The sequence below is a fragment of the Pongo abelii genome, chromosome 18, assembly GCF_028885655.2.
Source record: "Pongo abelii isolate AG06213 chromosome 18, NHGRI_mPonAbe1-v2.0_pri, whole genome shotgun sequence".
Lineage (NCBI taxonomy): Eukaryota > Metazoa > Chordata > Mammalia > Primates > Hominidae > Pongo > Pongo abelii.
In genome coordinates, this window is record NC_072003.2 from 548,638 (window position 1) to 571,692 (window position 23,055).

General features: G+C 52.0%; 1 protein-coding gene across 2 annotated transcripts in view; it reads left to right on the plus strand.

Annotated features, from left to right (window-relative positions):
• RAB11FIP3 (RAB11 family interacting protein 3) overlaps positions 1–23,055 on the plus strand; it is a 96,018-nt gene that overhangs the window by 39,528 nt on the left and 33,435 nt on the right. For both annotated transcript variants that reach the window (XM_002825916.6, XM_009250244.3), the window contains exons 3-5: positions 5,760–5,854; positions 16,397–16,608; positions 22,735–22,884. In XM_002825916.6, coding sequence (XP_002825962.2) covers positions 5,760–5,854; positions 16,397–16,608; positions 22,735–22,884 — 457 coding nt within the window. The remainder of the gene's footprint in view (positions 1–5,759; positions 5,855–16,396; positions 16,609–22,734; positions 22,885–23,055) is intronic.

A 23,055-nucleotide genomic window follows, 5' to 3' on the forward strand; every position in this document is an offset into this window, starting at 1 on the left:
GTGATGGGTGCGTCTGAGAGGATGCTTCTTTTCTAGCCATTGGTCCCCTGAGTTCATGGAGGTGCGAGTTGGAGACTCACGTTAGCTGGGTCTCAGTCGCAGGGAGGAGAAAAGCCCCTCATGAAGCTGGTAGCTATGTCGTTTTTGTTTTGTATAGCTGTGTTTCGTCTTCACTCTTAAGTCAAGAATTACTGGATGCAGGCTTCTAGGTTGATGATGAGGGAGCCTGGGGACCCCCAGAACTGGCTGTCATCGGAGAGGCCTCAGTGTTTGGGGCTGAGATGGGTGCATGGAGGCCAAGCACAAGACCCCAGGTGGCAGTTACCACTTCCACGAAAAACAAGAAGTGGAATAAGAGAGCCTGTACTTCTTGGTCCAGTAACAAGCCATATTTTACATAGTCATAATAGTTAAATTGAATATTGATGTAACTGAAGATGGCGATGTAACCATTTTGGAAGATTGGAGGAGGGAAAATAGGGCAGGGTGCAGTGTGGCAGGGCATCTCATGGGGACTGTTTGGAAAATACAGAGGGAAGTAGATGCAAGCTTAGAGGGGAGTGTGGGTGGCCTGTCGGTAGCCAAGGCCTCTCAGCACTGGCTCCTTTTTCTTTTGAGATGGAGTCTTGCTCTGTCGCCCAGGCTAGAGTGCAGTGGCATGATCTCGGCTCACTGCAACTTGCGCCTCCCAGGTTCAAGCGATTCTCCTGCCTTAGCCTCCCGAGTCGCTGAGACCACAGGCTCTCGCTGCCACGCCTGGCCAATTTTTTGTGTTAGAGACGGGGTTTTGCCATGTTGGCCAGGCTGATCTTGAACTCCTGACCTCAGGTGATCCACCCACCTCGGCCTTCCAAAGTGCTGGGATTACAGACGTGAGCCACTGCGCCCAGCCAGCAGTGGTTCATTTTCTAGTGACAGGCACGTGTATGAAATCACAGGGAACAGGACTGTAACTCCACGCATTTTGAATAAAACCAGGAATTCTTTGTTGTGACTGCTGGTCTTGTTATAAATGTTACAACCCATTTCCTTGGTGCCACAAAGACTCAGAGCACTCAGGGCCCTGGCCAGTAACTGGATGTGCTGGTCTCGGCTTGTCATAGGGTAAACTTGCTCTGCACAATGTGGCTGATAGAGCGTGTTCCTGGGCCTGTGACTGAGGGCGGCCTGCAGGAGATTTGGGCTGGAGATGTGTTCCCTCGGGGGTCAGGGACACACAGCCTGTCATGGAGAGTTAAGATGGGTCTTTTGTAGGTTTGGACAGGTGAAGTGCTCAGATCCCTCTGCAGGGTCAAGGCTGGGAACAGCAGTGGCCCCAGGTACCATGATATGAGCAGGAGGGAGCCACCTGGGTCCACAATTCTGTCATCAGTGTAGGGGTTGGTTTGTTCCTGTGGACCATGGCTAATGCGAAATGGGGCAAGCTCAGCTCTAGGGGTTCCTGGGAGGCCTTGGCTTGGAAGGTGCCCACTCTCAGCTCAGGAGTCAGGGTGTGGGAGATGCCCACCAAGCAGAATGAAGCCTCTAGCCTGGCCTGCTGCCCTCGGAGGAGTCCGATGCTCTGTCTGGGAAGCCTGGGGGCTGCCAGCTGCGGACTGTGGCTGCCTGTGGTTGCCGGCATCTTGGCTTAGTGACTGAAGAGGTGAGAGAGTGATCGTCCAAGGACAGCCCATCTCCAGATGTTTCTTAGTGGTTGCCCAGCCACCTGACACACCAAGCTGGGGCCTCCTCCCAGACACCGTCCCCTTCTCTCCTTGCCGTCACCTGGGCTAGTCCCACAGCAGCTGGAGCACCCCGCTCTCCTTCCCAGCAGCTGACAGATGGGCCTGGGAGGGCTCCTGTGACTGTCTGCTTGAGAGGGCGGTGAGCTAGTCATCATGAGCTGGTCAGGGCTCTCCTATCTCACTGCATGAGAGCTTGAGCCAGGCTGGTGGAGGTGGCTGCAGCCGAGGGAGAGCACAGCTGGGACCTGTGAGGACCATAGATGGGGACATATGGGGCAACGGGCCCGTGAGTGCTGTCGAACCAGCCTGTTCCAGGCTCTGGGACGTAGCACGAAACGGCAGTGCAGAACCCCTGCCCTTGGGAGCTGGCTTTCTAGTGGGAGACAGACCACAAAGTAAGGCGGGAGCTAGGGAGGCAGAGGAGTGGGGAGGCCTCCCTGAGAACGTCCGGGATGGGAAGGCAGCATTCCAGAAGGGCTCACCTGGCATGTTTGGGGGCCACAGGGAGGCAGGGTCAGAAGGAGCAGGTGAGAGGCAGGCCTCACAATTCTGTCTCCAGCTCCAGGCTCCTGAAGAGGATGGTGGGACATCCCTGAGAGCTGGTGTGAGGGGTGGGACACCGAGCTGACTGCAGAGCTGACTGCAGAGTGGAGTGGGCGTCAGGGAGGAGGTGCTGGGGCGTCAGGGAGGAGGTGCAGGGACGTCAGGGAGGAGGTGCAGGGGCGTCAGGGAGGAGGTTCAGGGGCGTCAGGGAGGAGGTGCAGGGACGTCAGGGAGGAGGTACAGGGGCGTCAGGGAGGAGGTGCAGGGACGTCAGGGAGGAGGTGCCGCGGCGTCAGCGAGGAGGTGCAGGGGCGTCAGAGAAGAGGTGCAGGGACCTCAGGGAGGAGGTGCAGGGGCGTCGAAGGAGGTGCAGGGACCTCAGGGAGGAGGTGCTGGGACGTCAGGGAGGAGGTGCAGGGACGTCAGGGAGGAGGTGCAGGGGCGTCAGGGAGGAGGTACAGGGACGTCAGGGAGGAGGTGCCGCGGCGTCAGCGAGGAGGTGCCGCCATGGCATTGGACACATGGCCTCTGGGGCTGCAGCGTCTGCTTTACTTTTGTGTAATTTGATGTCATGATTTACGTTTCGTGAGGAAGGAGAGTGAAACTAGAATAAAACGAAGTCGAAGATGATCTTGGAATTATTTCATAGCATTTAGAAGAAAGGAAAATGTGATCATCCAAACTGCACTTCAGCCGAAGTTCACTTCAGGTGTTACCTCCATCGTGGCTGCAGCAGCCATCGTGGCTGCGGCAGCCTGTGTTGTCTGTCAGCCCTGTCTGCGTGGAGGAGTGACCAGCAGGATGTGCTGGCCTAGTTTGCTGGGAAGCACAAGGAGGCTTTCCCGTCACAGCCACAGGCCTTGTTTCAGGAATAGAATGAGATAGAGAGGGATTGTTCCAAATAGGCCATTGCTGTGTCTCACACACCCTCATGCTCTAGAAGAATAAGGGAAACACACGTGAAAAATTCCCAATTAATTGAAAATTGTTTTAGTTCTTATGAAGAAAACTAATACGAGAATGGTGTTTAGGTCCTACCAAGAATATAAAAATGCCATCTGTGTTCATATCCCCTGCTCCGCCCTCTGGGGCAAGACCCTCAGATTGTTTGCCCACTGTCAGAACCTGAGCTGTCATGCGCTGTGTCCAAAATGCTTCGCTGTATATTGAAAGGTTTTAGTTCTGCGTTTCAGTGTTTATAAGTGCAGGCAAGACTGTTAGCATTTTAAAATGTAATTTAATTTTTAATTTATTATTATTATTATTTTGAGACAGAGTCTCGCTGTAGCCCAGGCTGGAGTGCAGTGGCGCGATCTTGGTTCACTGCAACCTCTGCCTCCCGGGTCCCGGTTCAAGCTATTCTCCTGCCTCAGCCTTCCTCCTAAGTAGCTGGGATTACAGGCATGTACCACCATGCCCAGCTAATTTTTGTATTTTTAGTAGAGACGGGTTTTCACCATGTTGGCCACCATGGTCTGGAACTCCTGACTTCGTGATCTGCCCACCTCAGCCTCCCAAAGTGCTGGGATTATAGGCGTGAGCCACCATGCCCGGCCTATTTTTTATTATTTTAAATTTATTATTTATGTATTTATTTATGAGACAGGGTCTCACTTTGTCACCCAGGTTGGAGTGTAGTGGCATGATCTCAGCTCACTGGAGCCTCCACCTCCCAGGCTCAAGTGATTCTTGTGCCTCAGCCTCCCGAATAGCTGGGACTACAGGCATGCCCCCACCACACCTGGCTAATTGTTTTAGTGGAGATGGGGTTTCACTGTGTTGGCTGGGATGGTCTAGAACTCCTGACCTCAAGTGATCCACCCGCCTCGGCCTCCCAAAGTGCTAGGATTACAGGCGTGAGCCACCACACCTGGCCTTATCTTTATTTTTTGTAGACACAGTATCTTTGCTATATTGCCGAGGCCAGTCTTGAACTCCTGGACTTAAGCAATCCTCTAGCGTCGGTCTTCCAAAGTGCTGGGATTACAAGTGTGAGCCACCATGCCTGGTCTCCACTTTTCTTTTTTTCTTCGAGACAGGGTCTTGCTCTGTCACCCAGGCTGGAATGTAGTGGTGCAGTCTTGGCTAACTGCATCCTTTGCCTCCCTGGCTCAAGCTTCCAGAGTAGCTGAGACTACAGGTGTGTCCCACGATGCCCAGCTAATTTTTTTCTTTTCTTTTCTTTCTTTCTTTTTCTTTTTTGAGATGGAGTCTTGCTCTGTCGTCCAGGCTAGAGTGCAGAGTGGTGTGATTTCGGCTCCCTGAAACATCCGTCTCCCAGGTTCAAGTGATTCTCCTGCCTCAGCCTCCCAATTAGCTGAAATTACAGGTGTTCGCCACTATGCCCAGACAATTTTTACTATTTTTAGTAGAGATGGGGTTTCACCATGTTGGTCAGGCTGGTCTTGAACTCCTGACCTCAAATGATCCTCCTGCCTCAGCCTGCCAAAGTGCTGGGATTACAAGTGTGAGCCACTGCACCCGACCTAATTTTTGTATTTTTGTGGAGATGGGGTTTCACCATGTTGCCCAGGCTGGTCTCAATCACCTGAGCTGAAGCAATCCACCTGCCTCAGCCTCCCAAAGTGCTGGGATTACAGGCATAAGCCACTGTGCCTGGCCCCAACCTTCACTTTTAAAATAAGTGATTGACATTAGAATAGATTGTGTTAAAGGTATTGAGTAAGTAATGCTATTTTATAAGTAGCTGGTATATTTTAAGCAAGTAGTTGAATTAATAGTGAGACAGTGTGAGGACACCTAAGTGTCTTCTGTCACTCACAGGCCCTGGAAGGTGCTTTGACCTGTGAATATCACTGAGAGGCTGGAAGCCAGTGCCTTTTCCTACAGGAGGAGAGGCAGGTGCTGTGGGATAGGTTGTGTTTGCAAAGGGATGACTGTAGCTGATGTAAGAATTATAGCCTGTCTCTCGTGAGAAGATAGCTTTTCCTTTAAAGTTTTTCTCATAGAACATTGATTATAGAAGATAAGCAAAAAAAATGAAAATAAAATGAAAACTGCGCGTGAGCCTAGCACCCAGGAAAAGATGTTGTTTTCGTATTATTTCATCATGCCTACACCTTCTCATGTAAATGTTTTAAAGGTTTAAATCTGATTGGTACCTAACACTTTTTAAAGGCCATGGACAGTTTTATAGAGCTCAACGTCTTGCCCTTTTTTTTTTTTTTTGCAGTGCTGTCTGCTTCTTTTAAGAAATAAAAAGTTTATCTCCTACCTCCGCATCTCCTCCTCAGAATTCTGTCCAGAAGCCTTGTTCTTGTGGGCAACGCATCTCTGACCCGTTGGCAAGGCTGTTTTATCTCCCTGGATTTCTCACGCTCACTCCCTTGCTTGTCTTGACCCCCCCAGGGCCCCCAACGCCCACACATCTGTCCCTGGGGGCCTCCTTCCCAGGGAGCCCTGAGGCCACCAGGGGTCCCGTCACTGGGTGGCTGCGGGTGGCCTGCTGAGCACGAGGTCTTCTCCCTGCAGATCCCGATGGCCAGTGCTACGGTGGCGTCGCTTCTGCCCAAGACGAGGAGCCCCTGGCCTGCCCGGACGAGTTCGATGACTTCGTTACCTACGAGGCAAGTGGTTTTCACCCAGGAGCTTGGGGGAAGTCTGGCATCCACCTCTTCCCTTATGCCCTATAGCTCGTGCCTCCTGCCCCTGGGCTGTCTTCCGTAGAAGCCGGCGTGAAGGAAGGGCCTCCCGCCCTGTGTGCACCGTGGGGCTCTGTGGCTGTGACGGGAGGCCCACAGTTGTCTGTCCCACATGCCCTCTCAGCCTGGGCAGGAGTCCTCCCCCAGGGCCTGTCGCCAGCAGAGGTGGGGTAGACAGTGATGTCACGACCACCCGCTGCCAGGCTGGCAGGCACAGGCGGAGCAGAGGGCTTGGGAGGATTCCTTTTGTCAACTTGCAAATGATTTTCTGTGTTTGGAGATGCCTGACTAATGCCTGCCCCTGCTTGGCTGTCCTCCATCCTGCTCCCAGATGCAGCCAGGGTTGTCACGGTGACGTGGCGTCTCCTGTGTCTCCTGTCACTGTGGGTCCCTTGTTCTCAACATAGCTGGGGAGAGGGTCTTCGAGCACAGCCGTGGTCGACAGAGTGTAACCATGTCCGCCGGTCTGGAGGGTTAGATTCCAGGAGAGCCACGTGGCTGCAGCAGAAAATGCATGAAGTTGAACCTGAGCCCTTGGGGGCCGCCGGGAAGGTGGAGGTGGCAGCCGCCAGTCCTGGTCAGCCTGCTGCCAAGCAAGGGCACCAAAAGTGGGGCTGAGCTGCCGGCCGGTAGGGCCTGGGCTTCTCATGTCAGTCCTCTGAGTCCTGACTCCTCGAAAGCTGAGGCTGGCACAGGGTAGTTTTTGAGTTGCTTTTGGACGCCACTGTACCGTGGGAGCCATGGGATTATACTCAGTTCCCTGTTCTGAGAAGCTGCCCCAGGGATTAGTCACCCTCACCCTTGGGTGGGCAGCTTCACTTCTGCCCACACAGACCCCGGGGGTGGTTCTACCTTACAGCGGTGTCCCAGTTATCAGCTGGGCTGCAGCTTCTGGGGCCAGGGCACCCACCGTGGGTCCCATGTTTGGCTGTGCCTTGGTATGCTCTTTCTGCACGTGAGGCAGCAGTGAGATGCTGGCTAAGAGGGTGTGTGGTGGGAGTTGGGCCCTCTCGCATGGCTGCAGTGTGCAGAACATGCTGGGAGACCCCAAGACTGCAGACGGCTGCTCCTGTGCCCTGAGAAGGACCCGGCTTCTTCACGAGGAGACGCCCAAGCCTCTGCAGGGTAACCCAGAGCCCTTGGTCTGCAGCGTCTGGGGAACCGTGTGTTCCTGGGCGTTCATGTGCCTGTGCACTCTTTCTCACGTGTATCTGTCTTTTTGTTCCCCTCTCATGTTTGTTAGGGCATTGTTGATTTTTTATATCCTATGTATGGTGCAGTGGCTGAAGAGTGGCCTCTCCAAAGATACGTCCACCCAGAAGCTGTGGATGTGACCTTATTTGGAAAAAGCGTCTTTGTGGATGTAGTTCATTAAGGATCTCAAGGTGACATCATGCTGGTTTGGGCCCTAAATCCAGTGACAGGTGTCCCTGGAATACAGGGGAGAGACACACAGGGAGAAGGCAATAGGAAGACGGGGCAGAGACTGACCAGAGCCAGGGAACTCCTGGGGCTCCCAGAAGCCAGCAGAGGCAAAGATGCATCCTCTCCGAGAGCCTTAGGCAGGAGCCAGCCCTGCTCACACCTTGGCTTTGGACTTCTGGCCTCCAGAACTGAGAGAGGATAAACTGGTGTTTCTTCACGCCCCGTGGTCTGTGCTGGTTCGTTATGGCAGCCCTGGGCATGGAAACCTTGAGTGACGTTACTCGAGGCACCGAAGGCACCAGTGCATTTTATCCTTAAAGGCCCGTGTGGTCTGAAGGGTGTGGCCGAGCCTCACGCTTGTCACTTCAGAAGGATGGGAACCTGACATGTCAGAGTGAATCCTTCTCATATTTTTAGATCCTGATTTCTTTTTTAGAATGGAAGAAAGTTTTTCTACTTAAAAAAATAAACATGCTTCATGTTTTAGAGCAATTTTAGGTTTACAGAAAATGGAACATAGTGCAGAGCATTCCGGGATCATGATACGTGATTATTTGTTTTGTTTTGTTTGAGACAGTTCGCTCTATTACTCAGGCTGGAGTGTGGTGGTACAGTCTTGATCTTGGCTCACTGCAACCTCCGCCTCCTGCGCTCAAGTGTTCTTCTTTCTCAGCCTTTCCAGTGGCTGGGACCACACTCAGTAACCACCACGCCCAGCTAATTTTTTGTATTTTTTTTTGTAGAGATGGGGTTTCACCATGTTGCCTAGGCTGCTCTCAAACTCCTGAGTTCAAGCGATCCACCCGCCTTGGCCTCCTAAAGTGCTGGTATTACAGGCATGAGCCACCACACCCGGCCTGATATGTTATTAGTAGCCGAAGTCCGTAGTTTTAGCGTTCACTCTTGGTGGTGTGTATTCCGTGTTTTGACAGGTCCACGATTATAGTGTCACAGAGTCGATTCAGTGCCGGCTCATCCCTCACGCCAGCCCCCACAACTACCGATCTTCCATGTCTCCACAGCTCTGCCTTTTCCAGAACACCATGGAGCTAGAACCATCTGGCATGCAGCCTTTTCAGATGCGCCTTTCTCTTAGTGAATACGCAGTTACCTTTCCTCCATGTCTTGCTTTGCTTTTTAAGGGTGGGATGTAATTTTCCACAAAGTGGAGTTCGATACTGTGAAACTTATGGAAAGATTGCTCTTTTAAAAAACACCTTGCACATCATGTCATCTTAAAAAAAAAAAAGTCTAATAAAGATATGAGTAGGGAGTATGTGTTCCATCCAGATACCCTATTCGGGGACCCTCCACTGGTAGTCTTCAGGTAAATAAACCTTTGATTGATTGGTTGATTGATTGATATTCTGAATGGTTCCAGTCAGACCCATTTCTCTTTACTGGGAGCATCGCAGTGCTCACACCGGGGTGGTCGGGTAAAGTGTGCAGTTAGTCATGGCCGAGCTAGTGGGTCTGCTGGCTCGCACTGTTTTCCCAAGGATCCTGTCGGCAGGCAGCTTATAATGGGAAAGTTGCTGCTGTGGTGTCTGAGTAAGTGGGGAGAGTGGAAGGGGATGGACTGTGGCGCCGCTGAGTTCCTGGGCATGGTGATGTCTGAGGATCTGAGCAGGTGGAGCCCAGCGGGTGGTGGGGCCGTTTGTCAGGGTTTCCGGAAGAGCGAGGGGAAAGTCAGGGAGTGTAAGTCGCATCTCACAGAATTGTCAGGCCGCGCTCTCTCCTGTCCTCCCTCCTTCTCCCACTACTGGCGATGTCTGGAGCAAAGAGCTGCCTTAGTGAAATGATAGGGAAATGTGTCTTTTGTACAAACCATTATCAGCTTAGGAAGCCAAAAACAAAAGCCACTCTGTTTTCAGCCCTGACTAACTAACCGTTTTTTAAACCAGCAAGGGCACTTCCTGAACTTTGCCTTCCCCTCCCTGGGCAGCACCAGCAGGTTTATCAGAGCGTGTCTGGGAGCAAGTTAAACTTTCTCCCAGTGGTGATGTGCCTCCAGGTGAGTGCACAGGCTTTGCAGAAACCCCAGCATGACAAGCAAGTAGGAAGGTGACGTTGTCATTTGAGAAAAGCCAGTGACCCGGTTGGGACGGAGACACGACGGGGAGCTGGTCTCCAACAGCATGCCCTTCCTGGAAGGTGTGTACGGAGCCAGGCCCAGCCTGTGAGGCCACCCGGGCCAGCATCTGAGGGTAAGAGGAGCCAGTAGCGTGCACTGTGCCCAGTATTCCTACTTCTGTGGTGGAGAAAGGCTCAGGGAAGAAGGAGCTGTGACGGGGCAGTGTTGGCCCCACTTGAGTTACTGATGGCCCTGAACGGGCTTTTTCTCTGTCCGCTGGTGATTTAGGGGACTTGTGAGTGAGTGTAACGTTTAGACATAGCGACGTTTTCTAAGATGCACTTTGATTTTCAAGCGAGTTCATCTTAGCATTGGTAATTTGTAAAAATGTTAAAAAGCTGGTAGCATAGACTTGATGGCTTCTGAGCAAGGCCAGGTCCTGGCTGGCTGGCAAATAAAATAAACTGCCGGGGCCGGTGTGAGCTGTTACTGTGTTTTATCCAGGAGGCCGGGAGTGAGCAGGCACCGTGCTCTGAGGTACGTTTTTGTCTCTGGAAAGGCAGGTGATGGCTGCCCTGGAAAACTCCATGCAGGGAGGCCTTGAACTGCAGAAACCAACCCACAGGGCTGGATTGGGAAGTGAGCAGGCGGGGTGGCTCCTGTGAGCTGAACTATCTGGAACCCCCAGGGCATCCAGCCCGCCAGGGGCTCTGAGTGTCGATGGTGGTGGCATGGAAGTGGACGTCCACAACCCCAGAGCAAATAAAGGGGTGGGTGCAGTCACCGAAGCCGCTGAGGAGTAGAACTGTTCATCTCTGTGGGATCTACAGTGCACGGAGCCACTCTGCAATGGCAGGGAGGCGTGGCTTACTTTATTTTTTATTTTTTAAATTGTTTTTTGAGATGGAGTCTCACTCTGTCACCCAGGCTGGAGTGCAGTGGTGCTATCTTGGCTCACTGCAACCTCCACCTCCCAGGTTCAAGTGATTCCGTGCCTCAGCCTCCTGAGTAGCTGGGATTACAGGCACCCGCCACCACACCCAGCTAATTTTTGTATTTTTAGTAGAAACAGGGTTTCACCATATTGGCCAGGCTGGTCTCGTACTCCTGGCCTCAAGTGATTCACCCACCTTGGCCTCCCAAAGTGCTGGGATTACAGTGAGCCACTGCGTCTGGCCCTCAGGCTTACTTTAGAAATGAGAAGGTGAAGGTGGGTCCAGAGCGGAGTGTGTGAGTTCCAGGCTTGGCAGGGTGCCCTGGCATCCAGCTTATGGGGAATCTGAGTTTCTGTAGCATCTGCCTCATTGTTCCTGTGTCCGTGGAGAATTCTTTCCATCCCAAACCATCCTGTCTAAGCTCTGAGGAGGCACAGGTGGCTCTAAGGAGGCACTGGCTTTTGCCTGCAGGGGCACCATCCTCTGCTACAGGTCTAACGGGAACTTGGTGAAATAAGCAGGCCCCACTGCCTGGACCTCCCTCCCTTCGTAGGAGGACAGATGCTCTGCTCAGGGCTCCATGAGCTGTTTGAGAGAAAGTGTGGGTTTGTTCTTAGAAACATCATGCTTCCTGTTGGGGACTCAGGGTCCACACTGGCCAGGGAAGGGCATCGGGCATCTGTCAGAAGTACCAGTCCATTGGCTTTTTAAAAGCTGGTCCAAGGTCAGGCGCAGTGGCTCATGCCTGTAATCCCAGCACTTTGGGAGGTTGAGGCAGGAGAATTGCTTCAACCCAGGAGGTGGAGTTTGCAGTGAGCCGAGATTGCGCCACTGCACTCCAGCCTGGGCGACAGAGCAGGACTCTGTCTCAAAAAAAAAAAAAAAAGAAAGAAATTTTAGGCTGGGCATGGTGGCTCACGCCTGTAATCCCAGCACTTTGGGAGGCCAAGGTGGGCAGATCACAAGGTCAGGAGTTCGAGACCAGCCTGACCAACATGGTAAAACCCTGTCTCTACTAAAAATACAAAAATTAGTTGGGTGTGGTGGCGCGTGCCTGTAATCCCAGCTACTCAGGAGGCTGAGGCAGAATCGCTTGAACCTGGGAGGCAGAGGTTGCAGTGAGCCAAGATCACACCATTGCACTCCAGCCTGGGTGACAGAGCAAGACTCCGTCTCAAAAAAAAAAAAAAAAATTAGGCATTGTGGCAGACGCCCGTAATCCCTGCTACTTGGGAGGCTGAGGCAGGAGAATTGCTTGGACCTGGGAGGCAGAGGTTGCAGTGAGCCGAGATGGCGCCACTGCACTCCAGCCTCGGCAACAAGAGCGAGACTCTATCAAAAAAAAGAAAAAAGAAATTTTAGGCTACGTACTGAACCACCGAACCTGATGTTGTAATAAGCACACTTTTTAGAGTCAGCGGCGGGTCTTCCTGGTGCCCCTGGGGTGAGTCTTTGTCACTGACGACTCTGGGGCAGTGTGGCCCCTGTGAGTGTGCAGTCCTGTTGGGGTAGCTGGCAGTTGCCCTCAAACCGTCTCGGACCTGTGCGCTGGGCTTCGCATCCTGCTCCGTCATGCCTTCCCCACAGGCCCAGCCTCTGACAGACATCCTGGGCCTGCCTGCTTTCCTGGCCACTCCCGCCTTTTCCTGCCTGGCATCCCGCAGGCCCAGCACAGGCCAGCCCTGTCCTGAGTGGGCCCTAGGCCCTGCCGTCCTGCAGGAGTGGGAGCTGCCCAGGGACGGTGAGTAGCACGAGAGCTGGGGTTTCTTACCGTGCTCTCCTGGTTACAGTGGATGCTCTTGAGGAATGACTTAGTTTTTATGAATTACTTCCTTAGATTCTAGGGGAGATTATAATTGGACACCCAGAGTAGGTAGGTACACTCCACAGCACTCCCTGTTCCCTTGTGGCTTTAGAAGCAGCTGGCAGGGATTTTCCACCCACCAGTGACACTCGCACCCTGCAGTCCTTGTTTCTGTGCTTTGAAAAGCACCTTCCTGGGTTGTCTTTCTTGCTTCCATGAGGTGGTCACCTTGTGAGACAAGAATTTATAACCCCCGTTTGCGGCAGGGCTCCAGGTGGTTGAGTCACGCGTCTGAGGTCACATGGCTTTTAATAAAGGGGCCAAAGATGGAACTGGGGCCTCCCGCAAGTGCGCCAGGCTCCTGGCAGCTCGGCCTGGCCCTTCGCATCCCTTCCAGTGAGGCTCAGGTGGGTGCTGCCTGGGGTGGGACCCTCTGGTAGCCCTCGCAGGTCTTAGCACACTGTCTACTTCTTTTTTTCTTTTCTTTTTTTTTTTTTTGAGATGGAGTCTTGCTCTGTTGCCAGGCTGGAGTGCAGTGGCATGATCTTGGCTCACTGCAGCCTCTGCCTCCTGGGTTCAAGCGATTCTCCTGTCTCAGCCTCCCAAGTAGTTGGGACTGCAGGCACGTGCCACTACACCTGGCTAATTTTTGTATTTTCACTAGAGACGGGGTTTCACCATATTGGCTAGGCTGGTCTCGAACTCCTGACCTTGTGATCCACCCGCCTCGGCCTCCCAAAGTGCTGGGATTACAGGCATTAACCACGGCACCCAGCCACTTTGTCTGCTTCTTATGATACTAGAACTAGAGTGCAAAGGGCATCTTTTTCTGCTGGGACTGCAGCTTTTCTGAAATCTTGTTTATTTGCAAATTGTGTTAACCTCAGAGTCTTCTGAGCATGAAATGTTGGCCACTTTTCCTAACCAGCAATTTCATTTTCATTAAGGTTGAAATTATAAATTGAAAATGTTGGCTGGGCATGGTGGCTCACGCCTGTAATCTCAGCACTTTGGGAGGCTGAGGTGGGCAGATCTCTTGAAGCCAGGAGTTCAAGACCAGCCTGGGCAACATAGCAAAACCTCGTCTCTACAGAAAATACAAAAATTAGCTGGGCACAGTGGTGCATGCCTGTAATCCCAGCTACTTTGGTGGCTGAGACACAAGAATCACTTGAATCCGGGAGGCAAAGTTTACAGTGAGCTGAGATGGTGCCACTGCACTCCAGCCTGGGTGACAGAGTGAGACCCTGTCTCAAAAAACAAGAACAATTAGAAAAAGAAAAAAAAAAGTTCTGTTTAATAGTTCTTTAGTTTTGTGTTCATTTGTACGATCCACAAATATTTACTATCTACCTATACCTGGTCCTATGCTAGGTGCTAGATACTTAAGAGTAAAAACAAGTTGGGTGTGGTGGCTTGTGCCTATAATCTCAGCACTTCGGGAGGCTAAGGCAGGCAGATCACTTGAGCTCAGGAGTTTGGGACTAGCCTGAGCAACATGGCAAAACCCCATCTCTACAAAAAAATACAAAATTAGCGAAGTGTGGTGGCTCACACCTATAGTCCCAGCTACTCAGGAGGCTGAGGTAGGAGGATTGCTTGAGCCCAGGAGTTTGAAGCTGCAGTGAGCCAAGATTGCACTACTGCACTCCAGCCTGGGTGTCACAGTGAGACTCTATCTCAAAAAAAACACAGCAGTAAAAACAGTAAAAACAATTGGTTGTGATGGCTCGTGCCTGTAATCTGAGCAGCATGGAGGATCACTTGAGGTGAGGAGTGGAAGACCAGCCTGGGCAACAGAGTGAGACCCTGATTCAAAATAAATAAATAAACAAACAAACAACTGAGCCAGTTGTGGTGGCACCTGTAGTTCCCAGCTACAGCTAGATCCTGTCTCTATTTTATTAAAATAAAAAAAAAATTACTCTGCCAGGCTCGGTAGCTCACACCTGTAGTTCTAGCACTTTGAGAGGCCAAGGCTGGTGGATCACTTGAGCACAGGAGTTCAAGACCAGCCTGGAAAACAAGGCAAAACTCCATTTCTACAAAATTTCAAAAAATTAGGCATGGTGGCTTTTACCTGTGGTCTCAGCCACTCAGGAGGCTGAGGTGGGAGGATTACTTGAGCCCAGGAGATCAAGGCTGCAGTGAGCTGAGATTACACCGTTGCACTCCAGCCTGGGCCTCAAAGAGAGACACTGTCTCAAACAACAACAACAAAAACTACTCAGAGTACCTTGTTTTCTGCTCTCAGACATGTACCTGTTTTTCATTTAAAAAAAAGTTGAATTCAGCCGGGCACGGTGGCTCACACCTGTAATCCCAGCACTTTGGGAGGCCGAGGTGGATCACCTGAGGTTAGGAGTTTGAGACCAGCCTGGCCAACATGGTGAAACCCCATCTCTACTAAAAACCCAAAAATTAGCGGCATGGTGGCACGCACCTGTAATCCCAGCTACTCAGGAGCCTGAGGCAGGAGAATCTTTTGAACCCGGGTAGGTTCAAAAGAATCTTTTTGAACCCGGGTGGGTGTAGGTTGCAGTGACGAGATCGCACCACTGCACTCCAGCCTGGGCAGGAAGAGTAAAACTCCTTCTCCCAAAAAAAAAAAAAAAAAAAAAGTTGAATTGTGTTTTATTCACTTTATTTTCATTTTTGAAATAGAGGCTCACTCTGTCGCCCAAGCTGGAGCTTAATGGCGTGATCTCGGCCCACTGCAACCTCTTTGTCCCAGGTTGAAACCATTCTCCTGCTTCAGCCTCCTGAGTAGCTGGGATTACAGACATGTGCCACCACACTTGGCTAATTATATTTATTTTATTTATTTATTTATATATTTTTGAGACGGAGTCTCGCTCTGTCGCCCAGGCTGGAGTGCAGTGGCGTGATCTCAGTTCACTGCAACCTCCGCCTCCCGGGTTCAAGCGACTCTCCTGCCTCAGTCTCCTGAGTAGCTGAGACTACAGATGCCCGCCACCACACCTGGCTAATTTTTGTATTTTTAGTAGGGACAGGGTTTCACCGTTTTGGCCAGACTGGTCTCGAACTCCTGACCTTGTGATCCGCCTGCCTTGGCTTCCCAAAGTGCTGGGATTACAGGCGTGAGCCACTGCGCCCGGCCTATATTTATTTATTTTAATTTAATTTTTTTTTTTCAGACAGAGTTTTGCTCTTGTGGCCCAGGCTTGAGTGCAATGGAGTGATCTCAGCTCACCACAACATCCATCTCCCTGGTTCAAGCAATTCTCCTGCCTCAGCCTCCTGAGTAGCTGCGATACAGGAGTTCGCCACCACGTCCGGCTAATTTTGTATTTTCAGTAGAGACGGGGTTTCTCCATATTGGTCAGGCTGGTCTCGAACTCCCAACCTCAGGGGATCCTTCTGCCTCGGCCTCCCAAAGTGCTGGGATTACAGGAGTGAGCCATTGCGGCCAGCTGTTATATTTATTTTTAATTAATTAGTTTTTTTGAGACGGGTCTTTATCACTCAGGTTGGAGCACAGTGGTGTGATCACATCTCACTGCAGCCTCGACCGTTTGGGCTCAAACGGTCCACCTGGCTGGCACGGTGGCTCACTCTTGTAATCCCACCACTTTGGAAGGCTGAGGCGGGTGGATCACCTGAGGTTAGGAGTTTGAGACCAGCCTGGCCAACATGGTGAAACCCCATCTCTACTAGAAATACAAAACTTAGCTAGGCATGATGGTACGTGCTTGTCTTCCCAGCTACTCAGGAGGCTGAGGCAGGAGAATCACTTGACCACAGGCCATGTAGGTTGCAGTGAGCTGTGATCATGCCACTACGTTCCAGTCTGGGTGATAGAGTGAGACCGTGTCTCAAAAAAAACCCCAAAAAACAAAAAGCAAGCTCCCCCGTCAGTCTCTTGAGCAGCTGGGACCTACAAGCAGGTGCCACCACACCTGGCTAATTTTTGTATTTTTGGTAGAGACAAGTTTCACTTCGTTGGCCAGGCTGGTCTTGAGCTCCTGGGTTCAAGCGATCCACCCACCGGGGCCTCCGAAAGTACTGGGATTACAGGCGTGAGTCACCGCGCCCGGCCTGAATTGTGTTTTATAAGTTATGTCTCTGCTTAGAGACAGTTGGGACTTCAGGCGTCAGACCCCTCCCTCCACACTGCCCTCTCCAGGGCCTTGCAGCAGTGAGGTGTGGGGCGTTCGCAGTTCCCCTCCCATCCTGTGCCTGCTGACTGCTGGCGCACTCTCTCCTAGGCCAACGAGGTGACGGACAGCGCGTACATGGGCTCCGAGAGCACCTACAGTGAGTGTGAGACCTTCACGGATGAGGACACCAGCACCCTGGTGCACCCTGAGCTGCAACCTGAAGGGGATGCAGACAGTGCCGGCGGCTCGGCCATACCCTCCGAGTGCCTGGACGCCATGGAGGAGCCCGACCATGGTGCCCTGCTGCTGCTCCCAGGCAGGTCTGTACCCCACCACGGGCCTCCTGGAGAGGCCTTTGGGATGTGGCACCCTGTGGAGGTGTCTGATGGGCAGACTGGGGTCTTGGAGGAGTGCGTGCTGGTTAGTGTCCATTACGTGGGGGTGGGGCTTGGCCCTGCAGTAGCTCCTGACCTTCCTGGGATGAGCCCACACCGCCCTGCCCCCTTGCCCGAGCGGTCTCCCTGTTCCAGCTGACTTCCCTGCCAGGACGACTGTGGTTTCAAATGTTGCTCAGCATCTTTAGCTGTAGAGATAGAAATTATAGAAGTGAATGTCTCGGCAGGGTTTTGGAACCCGTTCACCTTTGCGGCACCCCTGAGGAGGCCATGTTCTCTCCCCACCTGTCCCCCACCCTCAGGATTTCTGTAGCCCCTGTATTTCGAGCTAAGTGGGGCTGGAGTAGAGGGACGGGCAGAGTCTGGGAGAAGGTCAGATGAAGGAGGTGTCCAGTGGCTCATGTGGATCCGTGCTTTCCGTGTTGCCCCTGCTACTGGAAATTCCACTCAGCATGCTGAAATGTAATTGTGAAGCAAAAATTAAATTCTCAGCCCCCCAGCCAACTGATGGACCCCTCTCAGCCTCAGGCGTTGCTCAGTCAACCTGAAAATCTAGTTCAGGCCATCGTTTGGGAGGTCAGGCAGGCCTCATTAGGCCCCTCCCTTTGGAATTCAGGCCCAGCTGACCAGCATTCACATTAAACAGAGACTGACAAAGGCGGACTTTTTATAGCAGCAACAGCACACCACATTCCAGCCTGACTCTAGTGTAGCATCACATGACAGGTGGCAGGCCCTGAAAGAAATCCGAGTATTTTACCCCAAAATATATTTCTTTGACATATTTCAGAATGGCCCTACCGGACTGTCTCTTGTGGGGAAAGTCTGCACCCTGTAGAGAATCTCCTCCCTTCCCAGGTCTTTTCCCTGATGCAGGAGGGAATTAACTCGGAGTCTGGCACCTTGTGAGGTCTGCTGCCTGCTGCCTGGAGGCCTCATCTGCTTGATAAAGCCTTAGTCTCCACAGCCCCTTATCTTAAGCCGAGGCATTCCTTTCTATTGATTCCAAGTCTTTAGATAATAACTCTTTCAAACAAACAATTGCCAATCAGAAGATCTTTGCATCTGCTTTGACCTGGAAGCCCTCCTGTCCCCCACTTAGAGCTGTCCCACGTTTCCTGACTGAAGCAGCATCTTGCATGTAGGGTTGATGTCTTCTGTCTCCCCAAGATGTATAAACCCGGCAGTAGCCTGATCCCCTTGGGCACATGCTCTCAGGGCTTCCTGGGGCGGCATCACGGGCTGTTAGTCACTCTTATTTGGCTCAGAATAAACCTCTTCAAATATTTTACAGAGTTTAAGTCTTTTTGCCAACATAATATACCCACAAGTAAATGCCCATGTTGTAAGTGCACAGCCAGCAGGTTTTTCAAACTGACCATTCCCACGGCCTTTTTCTCAGGCAAGAACAAAACACTCCCACACCCAGGGTCCTCCCAGGCCCCTGACAACAGCCAGCTCTGCACCGGCCCTGCATCTTCCTTAAGTTCCCCCACACAGCGAGGTCATTCTTGCTGTGCCTGGCGTCTTCCACTTGCTGTTGCGCTTGTGGATTTAGCCCTATTTTTTTTTTTTTTTTTTTTGAGACGGAGTCTTGCTCTGTCGCCTAGGCTTGAGTGCAGTGGTGCGATCTCAGCTCACTGCAGCCTCTGCCTCCTGGGTTCCAGCGATTCTCCTGCCTCAGCCTCCTGGGTAGCTGGGATTACAGGCGCACCCTACCACGCCTGGCTAATTTTTGTATTTTTTAGTAGAGACGGGGTTTCACCATGTTGGTCAGGCTGGTCTCCAACTCCTAACCTCAGGTGATCTGCCCGCCTCGGCCTCCCAAAGTGCTGGGATTACAGGTGTAAGCCACCGTGTCTGGCCGTGCATTGCTGTAAATTTTTTACTTTTATTATTCTATTGCGAGAACATGCTGTGACTTTAAAATTTATTCTCCTGTTGACGGCAGTGGGTAGTTTACCATTTTTGGTTTTGAGGGTGAAGCTGCTATAGGAATTCTACGGGAGCATGGTACGGCCCTAAGCAGGATGGTCATCAGGAGCATGTCCCTTCAGCCTTGCAAGTTCCTGCAGGGGCTGCAGGGTCACCTGCTTCTGGCATCTGTGGCTCCTGGGCTCCCTGACCTCAGCAGCACGTGGCCGTGTCTGCTCTCCTGCTCACCTTGTGCGGGGCGTGCAGAGACCGTACCATGTGCTTCTTACTTGCGCTTCCCGGGTGACTGGTAAGGTGTGCACCTTTCATCAGGGTTGGGAGCTCCTCTGCCTGCTCACTGATTGCAGGAGGGGTCTGCAGACTTTTTCTCTAGAAGAGTTGCAGGCCACATGGCCCCCGTGGCAACTGCTCGGCCCGGCTGTTGTGCCGCAGAAGCAGCCAAAGGCACGTGGGTCAGTGAGATATGGCTGTGTCCCAGTGAAACAATTTTCAGAAACAGGCCATGGCAGGATTGGCAGGATTTGGCCTGCCCCTGGTCTGTTGGGTCCTCTGTCTTTTTCTCACTGATTATCGGAGTCCTTTAGATATGAGTCCCTTATGGGGTGTGTGTATCACAGATCCTTTTTCCTGCTCTGTGGGTCTCCTTTTCACCTTTTGAGGAAGAGATTTTTGTTTTTGTTTTTTTGTCAAGATAGAGTCTAGCTCTGTTGCCCAGGCTGGAGTGCAGTGGTGCCATCTTGGCTGACTGCAACCTCTGCCTCCCGGGCTCAAGCGATTCTCCTGCCTCAGCCTCCCAAGTAGCTGGGATTACAGGCACCTGCCATGGCGCCCAGTTAATTTTTGTAGTTTTAGTAGAGATAGGGTTTCACCATCTTGGCCAGGCTGGTCTCGAACTCCTGACCTTGTGATCCACCCGCGTTGGCCTCCCAAAGTGCTGGGATTACAGGCATGAGCCACTGCCCCTGGCCAGAACAGATGTTTTTAATTTTGCTATAGTTGAGCTAGTCCATTTTTCTTTTATGTTCATTAGCACTTTTGTGTCCCACTTAATAAATCTTTGCTTACTACACAGTCACTATGATGTTTACTTACGCTTTCTTTTAAAAGTGTTATTGTTTTACCTTCATATTCAGATCTGTGATCGCTACATAATTTTTTTATTTTGTTTTGTTTTGAGACAGTCTTGCTGTGTTACCCAGGCTGCAGTGCAGTGGCACAATCTTGGGTCACTGCAGTCTCTGCCTCCCGGATTCAAGTAATTCTCTTGCCTTAGCCTCCTGATTAGCTGGGACTACTGGCGCCCGCCACCATGCCTGGCTAATTTTTTTGTATTTTTGGTAGAGATAGGGTTTCGCCATATTGGCCAGGCTGACCTCAAACTGCCAGCCTCAAGTGATCTGCCCTCCTTGGCCTCCCAAAATGCTGGGATTACAGGCATGTATTTTCTCACTAGTTTTTAAGCAGTATAACTCTTGGTGGGGCGTGGTGGCTCATGCCTGTAATTCTAGCCCTTTGAGGGGCCGAGGCAGGTGGATCATGAGGTCAGGAGTTTGAGACCAGCCTGGCCAACTTGGTAAAACCCCATCTCTACTAAAAATACAAAAACTAGCTGGGCCTGGTGGCACGCACCTGTAATCCCAGCTACTCACGAGGCTAAGGCAGGAGAATCGCTTGAACCCAGAGAGGCAGAGTTTGCAGTGAGCCGAGATGGCACCCCTGCATTTCAGCCCGGGCGACAGAGCGAGACTCTGTCTCAAAAAAAAAAAAAAAAAAAAAAGTATAACTCTTTTGGGGGACACACATTTTGAACAGCTCATTTGTGGCTGGATCTAACTGCTAGCTAGTGCTGCTCATTTTCTGTGGACCATGGAAAGCATGTTGGGCGTCCGGGTGCAGACCGTCCGGTTTATATAGTCTCTGCCGTGTGGCATGGGCCTCTTGGTCCCCAGTGTGACCTTGCATGTGGGCCTTCTCTGTTCCTGTCAAGCATCAGGAACAACTGTCCTGAGGAGAGGAGGAGATGGGGTGGTGAGGGGTGCTGAGCCCCTCGTCATTGCTTCTGAGGGAGTAGCAGGTTTCACCATGGTGGCCCGGGGAGGCGGGGAAGGGCCTCCTGGCCGATGGACCAGTGTGTTTTCCTCTCGCTGATTCTCCTCCCCTCAGAGGGCAGTTTTCTGTCACAGTATCTGAGCCTGTTGGTAAAACAAGCACCCAATCATAAGAAACAGAAAATAAGGTCTTCTTGTAACATAGCCTAATTTTAGATGGAGGCTGTGGAAGGGAGCCATACCTCCCTGTCACTGTGTAGGAAGGAAGGGGCTGATGCAGACAGGCAGCGCCAAGTTGAAGACCCTATTGGGAGGCCATGAAGTGGCGCAGGCCTCCTGGTTTTGGTTTCTTTTTTTTTTTTTTGAGACGGAGTCTGGCTCTGTCGCCCAGGCTGGAGTGCAGTGGTGCGATCTCGGCTCACTGCAAGCTCCACCTCCCAGGTTCACGCCATTCTCCTGTCTCAGCCTCCCGAGTAGCTGGGATTACAGGCGCCTGCCACCACCCCCAAGTAATTTTTTGTATTTTTAGTAGAGATGGGGTTTCACTGTGTTAGCCAGAATGGTCTCGATCTCCTGATCTGCCCACCTTGACCTCCCAGAGTGCTGGGATTACAGGCGTCAGCCACCGCGCCCGGCCCTGGTTTAAGCCTGCGTGTTTAAGGCCACGGGATTCATCCTGAGCTGTCCCAGGAGTGGTGCGTGGTGGGCATTTCTGTGGGTGTGAAATTGGAACTTCTCACAGCTGAGCACAGTGGGTCCGGGCAGAGCAGAGTGCGCAGTCCTCCTGACTCTGCCCCCTTCTCCTGGGCACGAGGAGTCGCCTCACTCTCCCAGGCCCCTTTCTTTCCTGGAGCGGAGCAGTGCCCGGCCTGCACGGAAGGTTCTCCTGAGGACTCCTGCGGGAGGGTGGGAGTGGGGACCGCTAGAGCACAGGAGCCACTGAAGGCACAGCTGTTTCCCATTGCCCCCGGCCGCTGTGTTTTCCAGAACTTGGCTGTGGAGGAGTCACTCCCTTCAGAAGGAGGATGGGTACTTGGAAACCCCTTCCTTTTCCCTGTTGCAATTGCTGTTAAGTTTTAGATTAAAGTAGAAGTTTGAACTGCATCGCCCAGTGGTTGTGTGAGGACAGCAGCTCCGTAGAGAACAGGCGAAGGTGCTTGAACCCAGATGTTGGTTTGTGTCGACCTGTGCTGTCCCGTGTGGGGCTGCGGAACTCGTGACATGGGAGGGCACACGAGTGAGGAGTGTGAAGAGGCTGGAGGTTTTGAAATGACTGCATGTTCGGCTAAGTAAAATTTTTTGTTAAAATATATTTGGGCCAGGCGCGGTGGCTCATGCCTGTAATCCCAACACCTTGGGAGGCCAAGGTGGGTGGATCACGAGGTCAGGAGATCGAGACCATCCTGGCTAACACGGTGAAACCCGATCTCTACTAAAAATACAAAAAATTAGCTGGGCGTGGTGGCGGGCACCTGTAGTCCCAGCTACTCGGGAGGCGGAGGCAGGAGAATGGTGTGAACCTGGGAGGCAGAGCTTGCAGTGAGCCGAGATCGCACCACTGCACTCCAGCCTGGGCGATAGAGCCAGACTCTATCTCAAAAAAAAAATAAATCTGTTTCTTTACCTTTTTTTTTTTTTTTTTTGAGACAGGGCCTTGCTGTGTCACCCAGGCTGGAGTATAGTGGCATCATCACTGCTCACTGCAGCCTCGGCCTCCCAGGCTCAAGTGATCTTCCCACTTCAGCCTCCCGAGTACCTGGGACTACAGTCGTGTGCATCCACGCCTGGGTGATTTAAAAATTTTTTTTGCAGTTGAGGCCTCCCCCTGTTGCCCAGGCTGGTCTCAAACTCCTGAGCTCAAGCCATCTGCTTGCCTTGGCCTCCCAAAGTGCTGGGATTACATGTGTGAGCCACCACACCCAGCCCACTTTTTTTTTTGTTGTTAAACGTGGCTCTCAGGACTCACGTGTGGCTTGTAGCACACCCTCTGGAAAGCACCTTCCACACCCTCAGCTCGGGGGTGCCCTGGCCTTCAGTCAGAAGACATCATTTCTGTTTTACTTTGCAGGCCTTACCCCCATAGCCAGTCTGTCATCACGGTGATCGGGGGCGAGGAGCACTTTGAGGACTACGGTGAAGGCAGTGAGGCGGAGCTGTCCCCAGAGACCCTATGCAACGGGCAGCTGGGCTGCAGCGACCCCGCTTTCCTCACGCCCAGGTAATGACGCCTTGTTCCAGCACACCCTCCTCCCTCTTCTTGCCGTGGTTAGTTGTGGGAAGTTTCTCTTTTTAGTCCGTGCATTGGTAAGAGAGAACTTGCTTTCCTTGACGTCGTGTGATTAAGTAAACCATATTCGAAAATTTTAAATTTATACCTGGATTTATGAAA